The 15,302-nt window shown below is 42.2% G+C and overlaps 1 protein-coding gene across 1 annotated transcript; it reads right to left on the minus strand.

Annotated features, from left to right (window-relative positions):
• Nucleotides 1-1,022: 1,022 nt before the first annotated feature.
• On the minus strand, nt 1,023-5,779 carry LOC139450477 (uncharacterized). The gene is made up of 5 exons (XM_071232188.1): nt 5,696-5,779; nt 5,114-5,171; nt 2,832-2,941; nt 2,016-2,136; nt 1,023-1,454 (listed from the first exon to the last, which is right to left on the minus strand). The coding sequence occupies exons 2-5, from the start codon at nt 5,153-5,155 to the stop codon at nt 1,263-1,265; spliced, it is 465 nt and encodes a 154-aa protein (XP_071088289.1). The 5' UTR covers nt 5,156-5,171; nt 5,696-5,779; the 3' UTR covers nt 1,023-1,262.
• Between the last annotated feature and the right edge of the window lie 9,523 nt (nt 5,780-15,302).

Raw genomic sequence — 15,302 nt, forward strand, 5'->3', positions numbered from 1 at the left:
CATCCTTAAAGAGGCTGTTCATAATGTTGATGTCTCATATAAGACATAAACGACTCGTGGTGGTTGTTTATCGTACAATAAAACACTGCAGGGAGAATAAACCATGGGGGGCGCAGCAGTGTTTTATTGTACGATAAACAACGACCACGAGTCGTTTATTCCTCATATACATTAAATACATAAACAAAAAGAATCACTATGTCCCAGGTTAGCACATAGTGATAGTAGTGGTAGTGTCCCAGAGAATTTAGCCTAAACCCAGCTTGGCAAAGGGAGAGACCTTACTATTTTTTGTCAATGATCATGATGATCAATATTTGGAGATTTTACGTGTGCTTAACCACCAGATCCCGTTAGTCGCCTCTTACGACAAGCATAGTCGCCCATTACGACAAGTATCTGTTGCTGAAGACGTATTCTACCCGGATCTTCACGGGTCTAACCTCTACTAAGGGGAATCCCCGAAGTGACGAAAATTTTCGTTTCGCGTGCCGTGAAGATTCGGGGTAGAATAGGTATTCAGCAAACCAGGCTTGCCGTAAAAAGCGACTATGCTTGTCGTAAAAGGCGACTATGCTTGTCGTAAAAGGCGACTATGCTTGTCGTAAAAGGCGACTATGCTTGTCGTAAAAGGCGACTAACGGTATCGGGTGGTCAGGCTCGCTGACTTGGTTGCTGCATGTCATCGTATCCCAATTGCGTGGGTCGAAGTTCATGATGTCAGTCCGCCTTCATATAGCTGGAATATTGCTGAGTGCGGCGTTAAACAACAAACAAATATCGTCTGTTTTAGGCGATTTCCGTTTTTCAAATTGAAATTTGGTCAAGCTGTTGTGATTAAACTTGCCTTATGGTATTTAAATCGGCAAGATTTCTATAGTGAAATCACTTGCACTCCCTCCCGTCACTCACTCACTCACTCACTCACTCACTCACTCGAAACAAGGCCGCCAGCCCGGGGTACTTTGACAGACAAATACAAGACGTTCGGTAGGATCCACATTTTATTTTTTTATCCACATTGCAACTGATATATGGATAATCGATAAGGTGGAGAGGTAAAGGGACGACCAATTTGATATTGCGTGTGTTGGGATGGGAACTATTTGTTTGCTAGATATCCTAGAAACGTGTAACATGTTGTGGCGCCACCTTTCAGAGAAAACCAAAGCCTTCACGCAGTGACCAACATCATATCCCGTCTCTAACCCTACAAATCAGTATGGAATAGTCAATCCCTAAGCTGTACTGCGTTGGTTTTTTTACTTTCCAATTGAGCCCGAAGGCCCACAATTACCAGAACACTGGATGCTACCCTGAAGCGTAGTCGGGAGACATTCAATGTCCTCTTCACATGTGTAGTCAACACGAGGCCCAGGCTGTCGCTTGGCTGTGTAGCACCACTCTCCGTCCCCGTAACCCTCACCCACGCACTGGCTCCAACAATACCCATTCTGAAATACAAGAAATCAGACGACTTAACGTCAGTCAAATGCGTTAATATACCAATCCAATGAAGTCAAGGACCATCGGATTCTTTCATATTACTGTAGTTATTCTCTCAGACCAATCCTGTCTGTTAACTTCTTTTGAGTAGTTTATATTTTTATACCGGTCATACCACAGTATTCCAGTTATATCACGGCGTGTCAGCTTAATGTGTGAGGAAAGCCCGAAGTGATGCAGGTCTCAGACGTTTATCACTTCAGTGAAACCCAAGAGCACGGGTAGGGTGCTGACAAACCTAGAAACATAATCGGGGCGATCCGTGATTGGAACCAACAATCATAGGTTTCTGGCGTGCCCAAGGGATGCAACTCTTCACAGCAAATCGCGGCGCCTTTGAAGACTGGGCCACCCGTAATTTCAAGATAATAAGTTGAAATTTACAGATACTATGTTGCAATTTCAAGTTATTTCCTTGACATTTCAAGAAAGTATCTTGAAATTTCAAGGAAAAAATAAATAAATAAATGGCCCTAAAAGGCTTCCGTAGTTTTTGCGTTTCTACTTACATAGCAGCCATAGTTGAAACCCCAGGAGGAGTCGCATGGCTCGGTCGTATCCCCGCATGGATTTATGTTGTTGCCGTGACACAGCAGCGGGTCTTGAGTGGCGTTACACAGAACTTCATCACTGAAAACAAACAGACACATTCTCTGCCAACAGGTGGGCTCTGTTCAATTCTCTTTAGGGACGGTAATTTAGTTATGTCGCAGTGCGAGTTTTTTGTCCGCATAGCGTAAAGTACACAATCTTCGGAACAACCCAGTGAAGATCCCAGTCAGACTGCCTTAACAAACCCATGCTTGTCGTATGAGGCGACTAACGGGATCGGGTGGTCAGGCTCGCTGACTTGGTTGAAGCATGTCATCGTATCCCAATAGCGTGGATCGATGATCATGGTGTCATTCAGTGGATTGTCTGGTCCAGACTCGATTATTTACAGACCGCCGTCATATAGCTGGAATATTGCTGAATGCGGCGTTAAACAACAAACAAACAAGATGATGTAAATCAATAGATTGTCTAGTGCAGATGCGAATATGTACATCCGCGTTGGAGCTGGAATACTGCCAAGTGTGGAGTTAAACAACAGACAAAACAAACCTGCCGAACATGAATTTGCATTAAGTTCTTCGTTTTGTACTTGGTTTCGAGGACAAGTGGAAGAGGTAATGAGTGCAACTTGACCTGACGATAAACTAGATTGCGACAGGTAAATTTGACGATTCAGAAGAACATGCAATTGACTTGATGGTCAAGTCTAAACACAGGGTAACAACTATTCATGGTAAGAACAAACCTGTTGATCTAAATGTATAACTTACTACATGGGACACGCTGCACACACTGTGTTGTTGTCTGCACCGTCACCGCAATACGACGTCAGGGCCTCGCTACAAGTTATCGTGGAAATAAACCAGGCATCACACGCCGCCTGCAGCAGAGAGAGCGCTGTATACTTTTTCAATATTTAAAAAAAGTCCCGTTGCATATCTTAATAAATATCGTCCATGCCATTATGTATCCAAATATATTGGCTTTACAAACTTTCAGAATGGCCTTTCATGTTCCCAACATACTACATTCGAGGAGCTTACGCATCCCATAAGCCCATGTGTGGCTGGCGACACTGTGTTCTACTGACAGCTTTTTGAAGGGTTTCGTCTCACATTTACCTCACAAAAGAACATGGACAATGAAAGGATAGTGTTCTTATGATGTGGGTAAAAGGTATGACGATACGGTATTGTAGGTATACATGTTTGTGTGTTTGTTCGTTGTAATATTCCAGCTATATGACGGCGGTCTGTAAATAATCGAGTCTGGGCCAGACAATCCAGTGATTGATATAATGAGCATCGATCCACAAAATTGGGATCGATGACATGCATCAACCAAAAGTCAGCGAGCCTGACAACCCGATCCCGTTTGTCGCCTCCTACGAAAAGCATAGTCGCCTTTTACGGCAAGCATGGGTTGCTGAAGACTACCCCGGATCTTCGCTTAGCAGAATAACGCTTCATTGTCGCTACAATTACAGCCATAAACTGGCTGCCTGATCTGAACAAAGGAACATCATATCTCATAGGATATGAACAGAGATGGGAACGTGAGTACATCAGTATACGCGCTGGCAAGTCACTGGAATGTTTCTGGTCCATCGCTTGATTGTCTGGTTTGTTTCTTATGTAATGGGAGTAGGTTTAAGGGCACAGTAAACATTTGTTTCATTTACATCATGCATGGAACAAACTGTTGGAAGAAAACCCGGAGAGATGCAGCTCTTGTACCCTTTTCACTTTTGTGAAGTCCACAAGTGGGGTATGTCGTAAAAGGCGATTATGCTTGTCGTAAAAGGCGACTATGCTTGTCGTAAAAGGCGACTATGCTTGTCGTAAGAGGCGACTATGCTTGTCGTAAAAGGCGACTATGCTTGTCGTAAAAGGCGACTATGCTTGTCGTAAAAGGCGACTATGCTTGTCGTAAGAGGCGACTATGCTTGTCGTAAGAGGCGACTATGCTTGTCGTAAAAGGCGACTATGCTTGTCGTAAAAGGCGACTATGCTTGTCGTAAGAGGCGACTATGCTTGTCGTAAACGGCGACTATGCTTGTCGTAAGAGGCGACTATGCTTGTCGTAAGAGGCGACTATGCTTGTCGTAAACGGCGACTATGCTTGTCGTAAACGGCGACTATGCTTGTCGTAAGAGGCGACTATGCTTGTCGTAAGGGGCGACTATGCTTGTCGTAAGAGGCGACTATGCTTGTCGTATGAAGCGACTATGCTTGTCGTAAGAGGCGACTAACGGGATCGGATGGTCGGGCTCGCTGACTGGGTTGATGCCTGTCATCGTATCCCACTTGCGTGTCAATCACTGGTTTGTCTGCTCCAGATTTACATACCGCCGTCATATAGCTGGAATATTACCGAGTGCGGCGTTAAACAACAAACAAACTTTTCGCGAAAACCTGGTACATCATTATTTTAGCAAATAGTTCTTATGATTATAGAAAAGGTTTTCTCGCTTTTATTTAGATTCGAAAGATGTTGACATAAAACACACAAAACCACAGTACCGTTTGGGACACTAGGACTAAACGACAGCATAAACATGTCTAGCTTGTGTTCAATACCTAAACAGTGAAATGTTGCTGTAACCTCGCAATATGATACATTTCCAATGCATGTCCACATGACACGGCACGACGCATGACACTCAAGGGGGATCTACATCACCATGGTTACACAACTTGGTTGGTGTATGTCATCGTATCCCAATTGCTGTAGATCGATGCTCGTTATGTCAATCAAAGGATTGTCAGATCCAGACTAGATTATATACAGACCGTCGTCATAAAGCTTTAATTTTGCTGAGTGCGGCGTTAAACAACAAACAAACAAGTGGGGTATGGTGCTGACAATCTTAACCCGTAATCCAAGTGAAACACGGGTTAGACGATCACAGGATACTGGCCAATTGAACGTCTCTTGTCACCCATGCTCCACGTGACAAAGCATGATAAACGTTGAGGTATTTACATCGAGTGAGTGAGTGAGTTGGGTTTTACACCGCTTTTAATGAGCATCTACCTGTTGTGATACTTACAATAGCCAGTACCAGGACGAGAACTGTCTGAAGCCTACACATGACGGCACCACCGGTTCTACAATGACAAGCACTGTACATGTACGTACATCTAAATGCATGTATAAGGTTAAGTATTGTAAACTGTCCAACATGAACCATCGTCTATTAAACGGCAGACTTCATCACATCATACGTATGAAGACCTCACATTACTTGGTTGTAGTCAATCCCGAGTCATAACGGTGTCTACATCGAAACATTGTTAAATGCAATAAGCCAGAAGTTGTTAATCATAAAGTTGTATGTTTTCGCTTTTACTCTCCAGAACCTGTGAAGATCCGGAGTAGAACAGGTCTTCAGCAACCTCTGCTTGCCGTAAAAGGCGACTATGCTTGTCGTAAAAGGCGACTAACGGGATCGGGTGGTCAGGCTCGCTGACTTGTTGGATGCATGTCATCGATCCCAATTGCGTGGATCGATGCTTATGATATCAATCACTGGATCTTCTGGTCCAGACTAGATTATTTACATACCACGGTCATACAGCTTGAATATAGCTGAGTGCGGCGTTAACCAACAAACAAACAAATACTTACTCACCAACTTCTAGAGTCCTTGTCAAATCGAATCGACAGCGAACTGGACCAGAAATTACGAACTTGCACACAAATCGGACGCGTCGATACTGACTGATACAAAGACCACTACATACTTCTATATATGAAGAGATACATGTGCACCTGTGACACACCATGAAATCACATTGGCTGTTTCATTTAACAATTTTCATCAATTACAAGTAAGTATTTCCATAACAGAAGAGCTAAACGAGGTCGTATATGGATCGTTGCTTCTGTGTTTTCGTAAGAGATAATTCCAATAAGCATGACTCACGACATGTGCTCGAATATTTCTAATAATGCATGAATTCATGTATTGAATACAGTAATTAATTAAATTTGTACGCCTAGCAAACAACAACGCAATATTCGGATAGTTTGATAGATTCTGCTGAAAGGGTAATTGTAACATAATATTTTTGTTTTTGAGGAATTTAGACATTGAGGCGACGAGCATCGGGGCATGAAGGCTCTTTAAGCCAATCGCACTGGTTTCACAACACGTAAAGTGTATGACTCACACACTACCGTTCACCACCATACACTGTGCTGATAATGCCACATGCATTCGATACAGGAAAAATGTTTAGTGTCCATCTGGTCCATGTAGCGAACCACCCGTGAACATCCGGGGTAGAATAGGTCTTCAGCAACCCATGCTTGCGGTAAAAGACGACTATGCTTGCCGTAAAAGACGACTAACGGGATCGGGTGGTCGCGTGGTCAGGATCGCTGACTTGGTTGATGCATGCTCATGATATTGATCACTGGATTGTCTGATCCAGACTCGATTATTTACAGACCGTCGTCAAATAGCTGGAATATTGCTGAGTGCGGCGTTAAACAACAAACCAACCCACCATGTAGCGAACAGAAACTTTTTAAGAGACATATTCTCTGCCCCTGAGAGTGGCTTGGGTTTAACACTACCCCAAACTGAAACACGTGTTACAAAGAAACAATGTGACTGTTTCAAATGTGCTTCCATCACCCAGCAATGAATAGGTACATGTACTCATGAGATGAAGATGTGGCACGTTTTACGCTGCTTTAGCCTTGTAATGGCGTCAAATTCACTGACTCACTCACATAAATTTACTTACTGATCGGCCTGCGAAATTGCAAATTTCTTTGAGGGAGAAAACTTCAGTAAATTAATATAATCATTTGAAATACACTTTGTGTGAGTTCATTGCTCCTTTTAACAATATTCCAGCAATATCACACGTTGTACCCATGTCGGGAATCGAACCCGGGCCTCTTCATATATTGAGTGAGTGAGTGAGTGAGTGAGTGAGTGAGTGAGTTTGGTTTAACGCCGCTTTTAACAGTATTCCAGTTTACCACTTCGGTGAAACCCACGAGCACGGGTATGGTGCTGACAAACCTAGACACATAATCGGGGCGAACCGAGATTCGAACCCACAATCATATGTTTGTGGCGTGCCCAAGGGACGCAACTCTGCACAGCGAATCGCGGCGCCTTAGACGACTGGGCCACCCGTGCCCCCCTTTATATATTGATATTCGTGTTTTCATTAGAATAGTCGGTGGAGTAGCAGTTAGATCTGAACTTTGAGAAAGTGAAGAGTTCTACTTGTTTTCATCGGCGGTTTGTGAATATCCACGTTGGACTGTACTTATTGCGTGGCACGACCTGATCATCTGGATATGTTAATGTCTACTTTAACGAGGTTTTAAACAGTCTCCGCTGGGCGCCATCTTTGAATTTTGCTTACATTCTGTCGACGTCCTCTATGTTACCTTCAGTTGTTTCTTATCATAAAGGTTGAATAAAAATGCTGTGAAAAGATCCGGTGTAGAAAAGGTCTTCAGCAACCCATGCTTGTCGTAAAAGGCGACTATGCTTGTCGTAAGAGTATCTCTGAGTGCGGCGTTAAACAACAGACAAACAAACTTAACAGTCAATTTTATGTTTTCGATCCAGATTGTGACTGAATGAAAAGTAGTGCCGTTATGACTTCGCTGCCAATCACATTACAGTAAACTACGGTTATAACGAACTCGAAGGGACCACTAACTTTTAGTTTGTTATAACCGTAGTTCGTTATAAGCATATATACAGCATAACAATAGCAAATGGTCGGGACCAAAAAATCAGTTCATTAGATCCGTCAGTTCGTTATAAGCGTGTTCGTTATAAACGTACTTTACTGTACTTAAAGCCGACTTCAGGTGATGATTTTCCTCCTGCTACCAAATGCTGTATAATTTATCGTTTTATGCTGTGAAGCATGTCAGTCCAGAGCTATTGTTTTAAATATCATGTCATTTTCAACTTGAGTAACAGTCTTTGACACACACACACCCTGTATACTTTCAGGACGTTGCTTTTTTCGCCTCTTTTCAGATCGTCTTCCACATCATACCAAATTCAGGTTATGTGCCACATGATAACAATTTCAAGAGGCCCTGAAACACATCGTATCACATTCAACAGGTCGTGTGTAAATTCTACCATATCTTGTGGCATCTCATGTAAACTGCATCATGCAGTGCGTTATATCATGTAAATTGCAGTGTGTATTGTGACATTTAATGTTAATTTCACCATGCTTTGTGTCATTTCATGTAAATTTCATCCTGTCTTGTGCCAACTGATGAATAATTCAATGCGGAAGTAATGCGCAATGGTGCCTAACACCACTAAATAACATAACGTTCGAGACCATGTCAGTTGTCATTCAAATCAAGGATTTGAACAGCATATAGATGACAAAACATCAACGATTCTGCTGCGTCTTGACGTTTGCAACAATACAAATGAATTATGCATGCATGACGATCACACTGAGTCTCCAATTGTGAACATAACCGCTCGTTGCATACATTGTCCTTAGATTTGCACCAACAGGATACTCTCTTCCTCCAGCAATAAAGGTTATACAAGTGTGCTTCTATTGGGATTCCTTCGATGATGACGCAAAACATTTCTGGCAACCTTTGTACTGCACCTTTACCATTATTGCTTTGTGTGTAATACAGCTCATGGGTACAATGTGTGAAGCCCATTTCTGGTGTCCCCCGCCGTGATATTGCTGGAATATTGCTAAAAGCGGCGTAAAACCATACTCACTCACTCACACACGAATACAGCGCAACTGTTCTGCTGAAGATGGCATCGACCGTAATCTAGACAAAAGTAAGTTTTTCTTCGTTGATGTTCAATGTAAAAACCAAACGCGTTTGTTATACTGGTTGTTAGCAGGGGTTCATTTACATGTCTACATGGATTCTGACACCTTGTTAACGCCCTTCTTGGCCATATGTTATTTATGAGTGTAGATTTCAACGACGTGTTTATTTCACCGTGGCGCTGTGGTGTCTGGTGTCTAGCTTGTGGTATCAACAGGATTCATTGCTGTCATATGAATAATGATAGTATCTGCAATATTACATTAAATTTTATTCAGCCAACCACATCGCCGGAGGGGGGACATTTGTCGCTGATAAATTATCTGACATATAATCCACCCCCAGTTCTTGTGTTGCCGTGACGTTTGATAACACATGTTTGGGGAAAAGAACATGCTATTGATTAATTAATCTATAAGACAAAAACATTCGAGTCGAATTAAATTAAGACTAAGACACTCGGGAGGCAGGGCATGGTGTACGCTTCCATCAGGACAATGAACCAGTGCAGACATCAGTCATCACCATGGCTACAATCCTCAAATATTTTTTAAAACTCCTTCAGGACCCATCTTCTTCTCCGTTCCCAAACACTAAGAAAGATCAAGACAGAACCCATTTCGACTCATGATGACGTCATAGCAGCCGTGGGGAACCTTTTTGACAGCCAAGCGAACTACGTCTTCGAATCTGCAATTAACTTTCACCAACATTGTTTGCAAAAATGTATCAACGTGAAAGGTGATTATGTTGAAAATATATCATTTTTATGCCTTTAGGTCAATACTTTCTACGTTAACGAAAGGAGACACAAACATTAAATGTTCACATCACACCTGTGTGTCGGACGCGTCTGTTTAATGGAGTTTCTATCGTTTCTAAACTGGCTACAGAACATTCCACTAAAAGATAAGTTGGTACTTTGAACCAACCGCTCCGACACAGCCTATTAGTTAATTGACGTACCCAGGGCTCTTAAGCTTTCGTTTCAGTGTTTCGTTTCAGGAGTGAGAGCACTGATCCAGATCGCTTGTGCACTAGGTCCGTTAACTTTTAGTCCAATAAATAAGAAATTGGTTTTATTGATTCATCAATACCCTTGAGAGGAAATAGTCCAGTTTTCTCGTGGCTCTACACAGAAATGCTAAACATATCCTTCTTGTGTTGTACAAATTAACAACATAACTCATTTGTCTTAATGTTTTGCAGTTTTTCTTTCAAATGAAATCAATTGAAAGCTACTTTGATGTTTAGCTCACTTGAGAAAGTGAGCTTATGTTATGGCATGCTTGTCCCTGTTCATCGTTCGTCGTGAATTGTAAACATCTTCTCTGAAACTTCACATTGTTGTTCCAGTATGAAGACGCGCCAAAGTGTTCAAGAGGTTGGAATTCGATTTTCAGAATGACATGTGTAATATTTTTAACGTGGACCTATATTTAACCTTTGCACTTTGACCATGCGCCTACATTATCACCAAATGCGTTCCCTTTCACTGTAAACGTCGCCTCCTGAGAAACCAGGGGAACTGAAACTTTACATGCTAGTTGCCATCAATGATGACATTTGAATGTGTTGACCCGTGAATATCCGGGGTAGAACAGGTCTCCAGCAACCCATGCTTACTGTAAAAAGTGACCATGCTTGTCGACTAACGGGATCTGGTGGTCAGGCTCGGCGACTTGGTTGATGCATGTCATCGTATCCCAATTCCGTGGAACGATGATCATGATGTCAATCACTGGATTGTCTGGTCCAGATTTCATTTCATTTACAGACTGCCGTCATACAGCTGAAATATTGCTTAGTGCGGTTTTTAAACAACAAACTTGAATGAGCTGAAGGGGTTCAAATCGATTACATGAGATGAGAATTGGTACATATATGTTTTATGGTTAACAAATATGTTACGTTTCTAGTTTTATTTGACCTTTGCAATTAGATCATACTCCTAAATTCTCCCAAGAAAGTATATTTGGCTCTTTATATGTCTCCTTCGTCTTGCCAGTGGGAGCGAGCAGGTTGTCTTGTTTATTTCTCCTTTACGTCAAATTGTGTTCCATTACATTTTAGTGTTAGGTTTTTAAATCATCAGTGCTTATAAGGACATATTTCAAGACCCGTGAAGATTACGGGGTAGAATAGGTCTTCAGCAACCCAAGCTTGCCATAAAAGATGACTATTCTTGTCGTGAAAGGCGACTAACGGAATCGGGTGGTCAGGTTCGCTGACTTGGTTGATGCATGTCACCGATCCCAATTGGTTGGATCGATGCTCTTGATATCAATCACTGGATTGTCTGGTCAGGACTCGATTATTTACAGATCGCCGTCACATAGCTGGAATATTGCTGAGTGCGGCGTTAAACAACAAACAAACCAAACAACCAATATCAATACTGACAGCAACTGATGACATCTAAAGCTACATACCAGGTGAGCTACATGTACGCTGCGTTGGCAATAATTTGTAAAACGATGTATACTCTGCAGGTTGAATCATTGATGAGCACGCCAGTGAACTGAAGGAGTTGTGCATGGCAACGACTGAAGACTGTTCTTGAGAATACCATCAGTACAGATGCCTGGTTCACCACTGGCAACATGCTTTGTGTAATCGTGGTACGTATAATTTTGTCATTATTTATAGGTCGTTCTTATAGAAACGTGATACCTTTCTTTCAGTCACAGGGGACAAGCTGAACATATCTTACAGAAAATCCAGTGATACTTCTACATAACTTGGTGTTTCAGGGTGGTCGACATTGTTCTATAATAATAAGAATCCACCCTCCTTGTAAACAGAAGAAAACTGTTTATTAGTCTTTATACTTATCAATAGCTGACAGTAATGGTCGACATAATTTTTCGCTATACACGTACATAGGAATGTGTGATACTAGACTAACAACTAGACTCTGAAGTGAATATATGCTACTGATACTGAAGTAATCTAGACTTGCCAAACATTATAGACTTGCATGGGCTTTTTTTATATATTTGTATCAGGGTCTGTCAGACAGACTAGTGTGAGACAAACCTCTCAGTTATACATGTGTGAGTCTTTTTAAACTTTCAGCTTTTCTTTGGAATTCAGTATTCAGGTAAGTATAATTTTTCACATCCGAAAGTACCATCTTTAAAAGAAAACATGAATAAATACACGTGTACAATTATGACACATGGTAACTTCCGCCGCTTCGTTCTTCCATACATTATATGCCAACACGAATGGTTTTCTTAACCACGTGGTTATGAGTGAGTGAGTGAGTGAGTGGGGTTTTACGCCGCTTTTACCAATATTCCTCAATATCACGGCGGGGGACACCAGAAATGACCTTCACACAAAGTACCCATGTCGGGAATCGAAACCGGGTCTTCGGCGTGACGAGCGAACGCTTTAACCATTAGGCTACCCGACGTTGTTATGACAGATGTGAGACCTCCATACCTCCCATATACATGCTATGTACTCGATCCTCGTCAATACAAATGTGTTCTAACTCGATAACCAGAGCTTTGTTGAACGGAATGCGATACTGGAAAGCCAGGACAAAGAGTTGTGATTGACCCCGAATGACTATATATGAGGTCCTCTCGCTGGTGTGTGCCACTGTGTAGAACGGGGTAGCGGGTGGTCCGCGACAAGTAGTACGATTGATATGTGCGTGTCTCGGTTAAGAATTCTGGTATCGATTTGTCACACCGACCTCCTAATGGTCTTAAAGCAAGACGTGTGTCTGCGGGAGCATAGTCAATTTCATCGTCATGACGTGCACGTGCACAACATCCGTACACCCTCTCTACCCGTAACAAAGCAAATATGTTTGCCCAACTTCTACCTACTTGTCTCAATACGTTCTGTGAGTTGGTGCAACTTATCCTGGATTGCAAGCTATATAATTGGCAGGGTCTCAGTCATATCAGGGGGCACGGGTGGCCCAGTCGTCTAAGGCGCCGCAATTCGCTGTGCAGAGTGGCGGCCCTTGGACACGCCAGAAACCTATGATTGTGGGTTCGAATCCCGGTCCGCCCCGATTATGTTTCTAGGTTTGTCAGCACCATACCCGTGCTCGTGGGTTTCACCGAAGTGGTAAACGTCTGAGTCCTGCATTACTTCGGGCTTTCCTCCCACATGAAGCTGACACGCCGCGATATAACTGGAATACTGTTAAAAGCGGCGTTAAACCAAACTCACTCACTCACTCACTCACTCACTCAATATATAAAGAGGCCCGGGTTCGATTCCCGACATGGGTACAACGTGTGAAACTTCGAGCACGGGTATGATGTTGACAAACCTAGAAACATAGTCGGGGCGGACCGGGATTCGACCCCACAATTATAGGTTTCAAGGGACACAACTCTGCACAGCAAGTTGCGATAGGACCACACGTGCCCCCGACTGCGATAGAAGTTTAAGGTTTATGAACCGGAAGTGCTAATAACTTTGTTATTGAGGAAGCTAGAGTCAAGGGACATCCTGTTTCAAAGTTGTCTTGCAATAATTTTTTAATTTGAAGTTTACACGATATACGTCTTTTCCATTGGACGAGAGGTCGGTCACATGACCGCGAAATTTACGTTCATAAGTGCATGAACGACACAATTTGAGACTGTGTTCTTGAAATGACGTAAACACTGACGGACTACTTCCACATTCCCGGGGAAACCACTGGGAATTCCTTAGCACGAAAACATGCATAAGCGTTGTTTCTGATCATTTAGAACCTTTATTCTTGGTTTCAGCGTTTCAGTATACATTGAGAAATGTCAGAGAGCGTGACTGCATGATTGTTCAAGAATATCCTCGCTACGGCCCATCCTAATAAACAGCAATCTATAAATTTACCTTTGTGTCTGTTTGACGCATCTTTATTCATCTTTCAATGATAGGCCAGTTGATTAAATGATGACTAACACATGTAACCGCCACAGGTTCATTAACAACTTCGGAAATCTCTCCCGTCACGTTTATCGTGTCGGCCATTTTGACGTCTTGTCCTTGATGTTAAGTGTATTACGACGCGCTGTCATAGTGACTGACTTACTGAGGTAGTTCTTTACAGACCTTTCTCATCTAATGAGGATATGATTTGAACACATGTGCTGCGTAAGATGCTTCTGAAGAGGAAGTTGTACTCCCATACGCCCATGTCACCTCTCTTTTTGAGGAACTATTTTACTCCGCGATATAGCTGGTTGTTGCATGGCTGTCAGTGTAAACATCAAGTCCCACGTACTAAATAAAATTGTGCTTAGATCTTGGCCTACATCCTTTTGATCCCGTGTTTTCACAAACCGGAAATGTTATTAGACCGGTAGTGTTTATACTTATGTTACTAAGGTGGCTAGATACATGTGCTTTTTGTGTTTCAAAGTTGTCTTGCATTGGGCCTGTGGTTGCCCAAACCGGAGGTGGTTATAACTTCATTATTAACGTAACTAGATGCATCGATATTTTATCTCAAAGTTGTACTGTATTGGGTATCTGTGAGGTCAAATGTCACATGATGAGGTCAAGATAAAATGGTTCAAAATATATTTTTTCTGATTGCCAAGATTTGGGACATACAGGAATAGGTGTGCACAAGGGTTGCCACCCTTTTACATGTAATACAAGCATCTTTCTAGTTCTTCTTGCTTATCTTTTAAATTTAAATTTATTTATTTATTTTCAAAATGTTGCATTTGTTTCATACTTTTTATGTCACATTTTCCCATTAATATATTCGGATTCCATGAAGTGGGTTTAAGACAATGCAGTTGAATGTGATCTAAATTAACGGTCTTGGTGCATGGATGGATCACTTATGTATGGTTTAAAATGTGTTCACAAGTGATATGCAAGGCTGCAATCAGGTGATTAAAGCAGTAGGAGGAGCAGTAGTAGTAGTACTAGCAGCAGTAGAAGTAGTAGTAGTAGTAGTAGTGAGTGAGTGAGTGAGTGAGTGAGTGAGTTGGGTTTAACGCCGCTTTTAACATTATTCAAGTTATATCAAGGCGTGTCAGCTTAATGTGGGAGGAAAGCCCGAAGTGATGCAGGTCTCAGACGGTTACCACTTCGGTGAAACCCACGAGCACGGGTATGGTGCTGACAACTCTGCACAGCGAATCGCGGCGCCTTAGACGACTGGGCCACCCGTGCCCCCAGCAGCAGTAGAAGTAGTAATAGTAGTAGTAGTAGTAGTAGTAGTAGTAGTAGCAGCCGTAGAAGTAGTAGTAGTAGTAGTAGTAGTAGTAGTAGTAGTAGTGGCAGCAATAGTAGTAGTAGTAGTAGTAGTGGTAGCATTAGCAGTAGTAGTAGTAGTAGTAGTAGTAGTAGTAGTAATAAAAGTAAAAGTAGTAGCAGTAGCAGTAGCAGTAGTAGTAGTAGTAGTAGTAGTAGTATGTTGCTATGTTATAGTCTGCAGAGGAGAAGGTAGGAAGTTC

Source organism: Haliotis cracherodii, unplaced genomic scaffold (assembly GCF_022045235.1).
Source record: "Haliotis cracherodii isolate W230 unplaced genomic scaffold, xgHalCrac1.p SCAF_8, whole genome shotgun sequence".
NCBI classification, from domain to species: Eukaryota; Metazoa; Mollusca; class Gastropoda; order Lepetellida; family Haliotidae; genus Haliotis; species Haliotis cracherodii.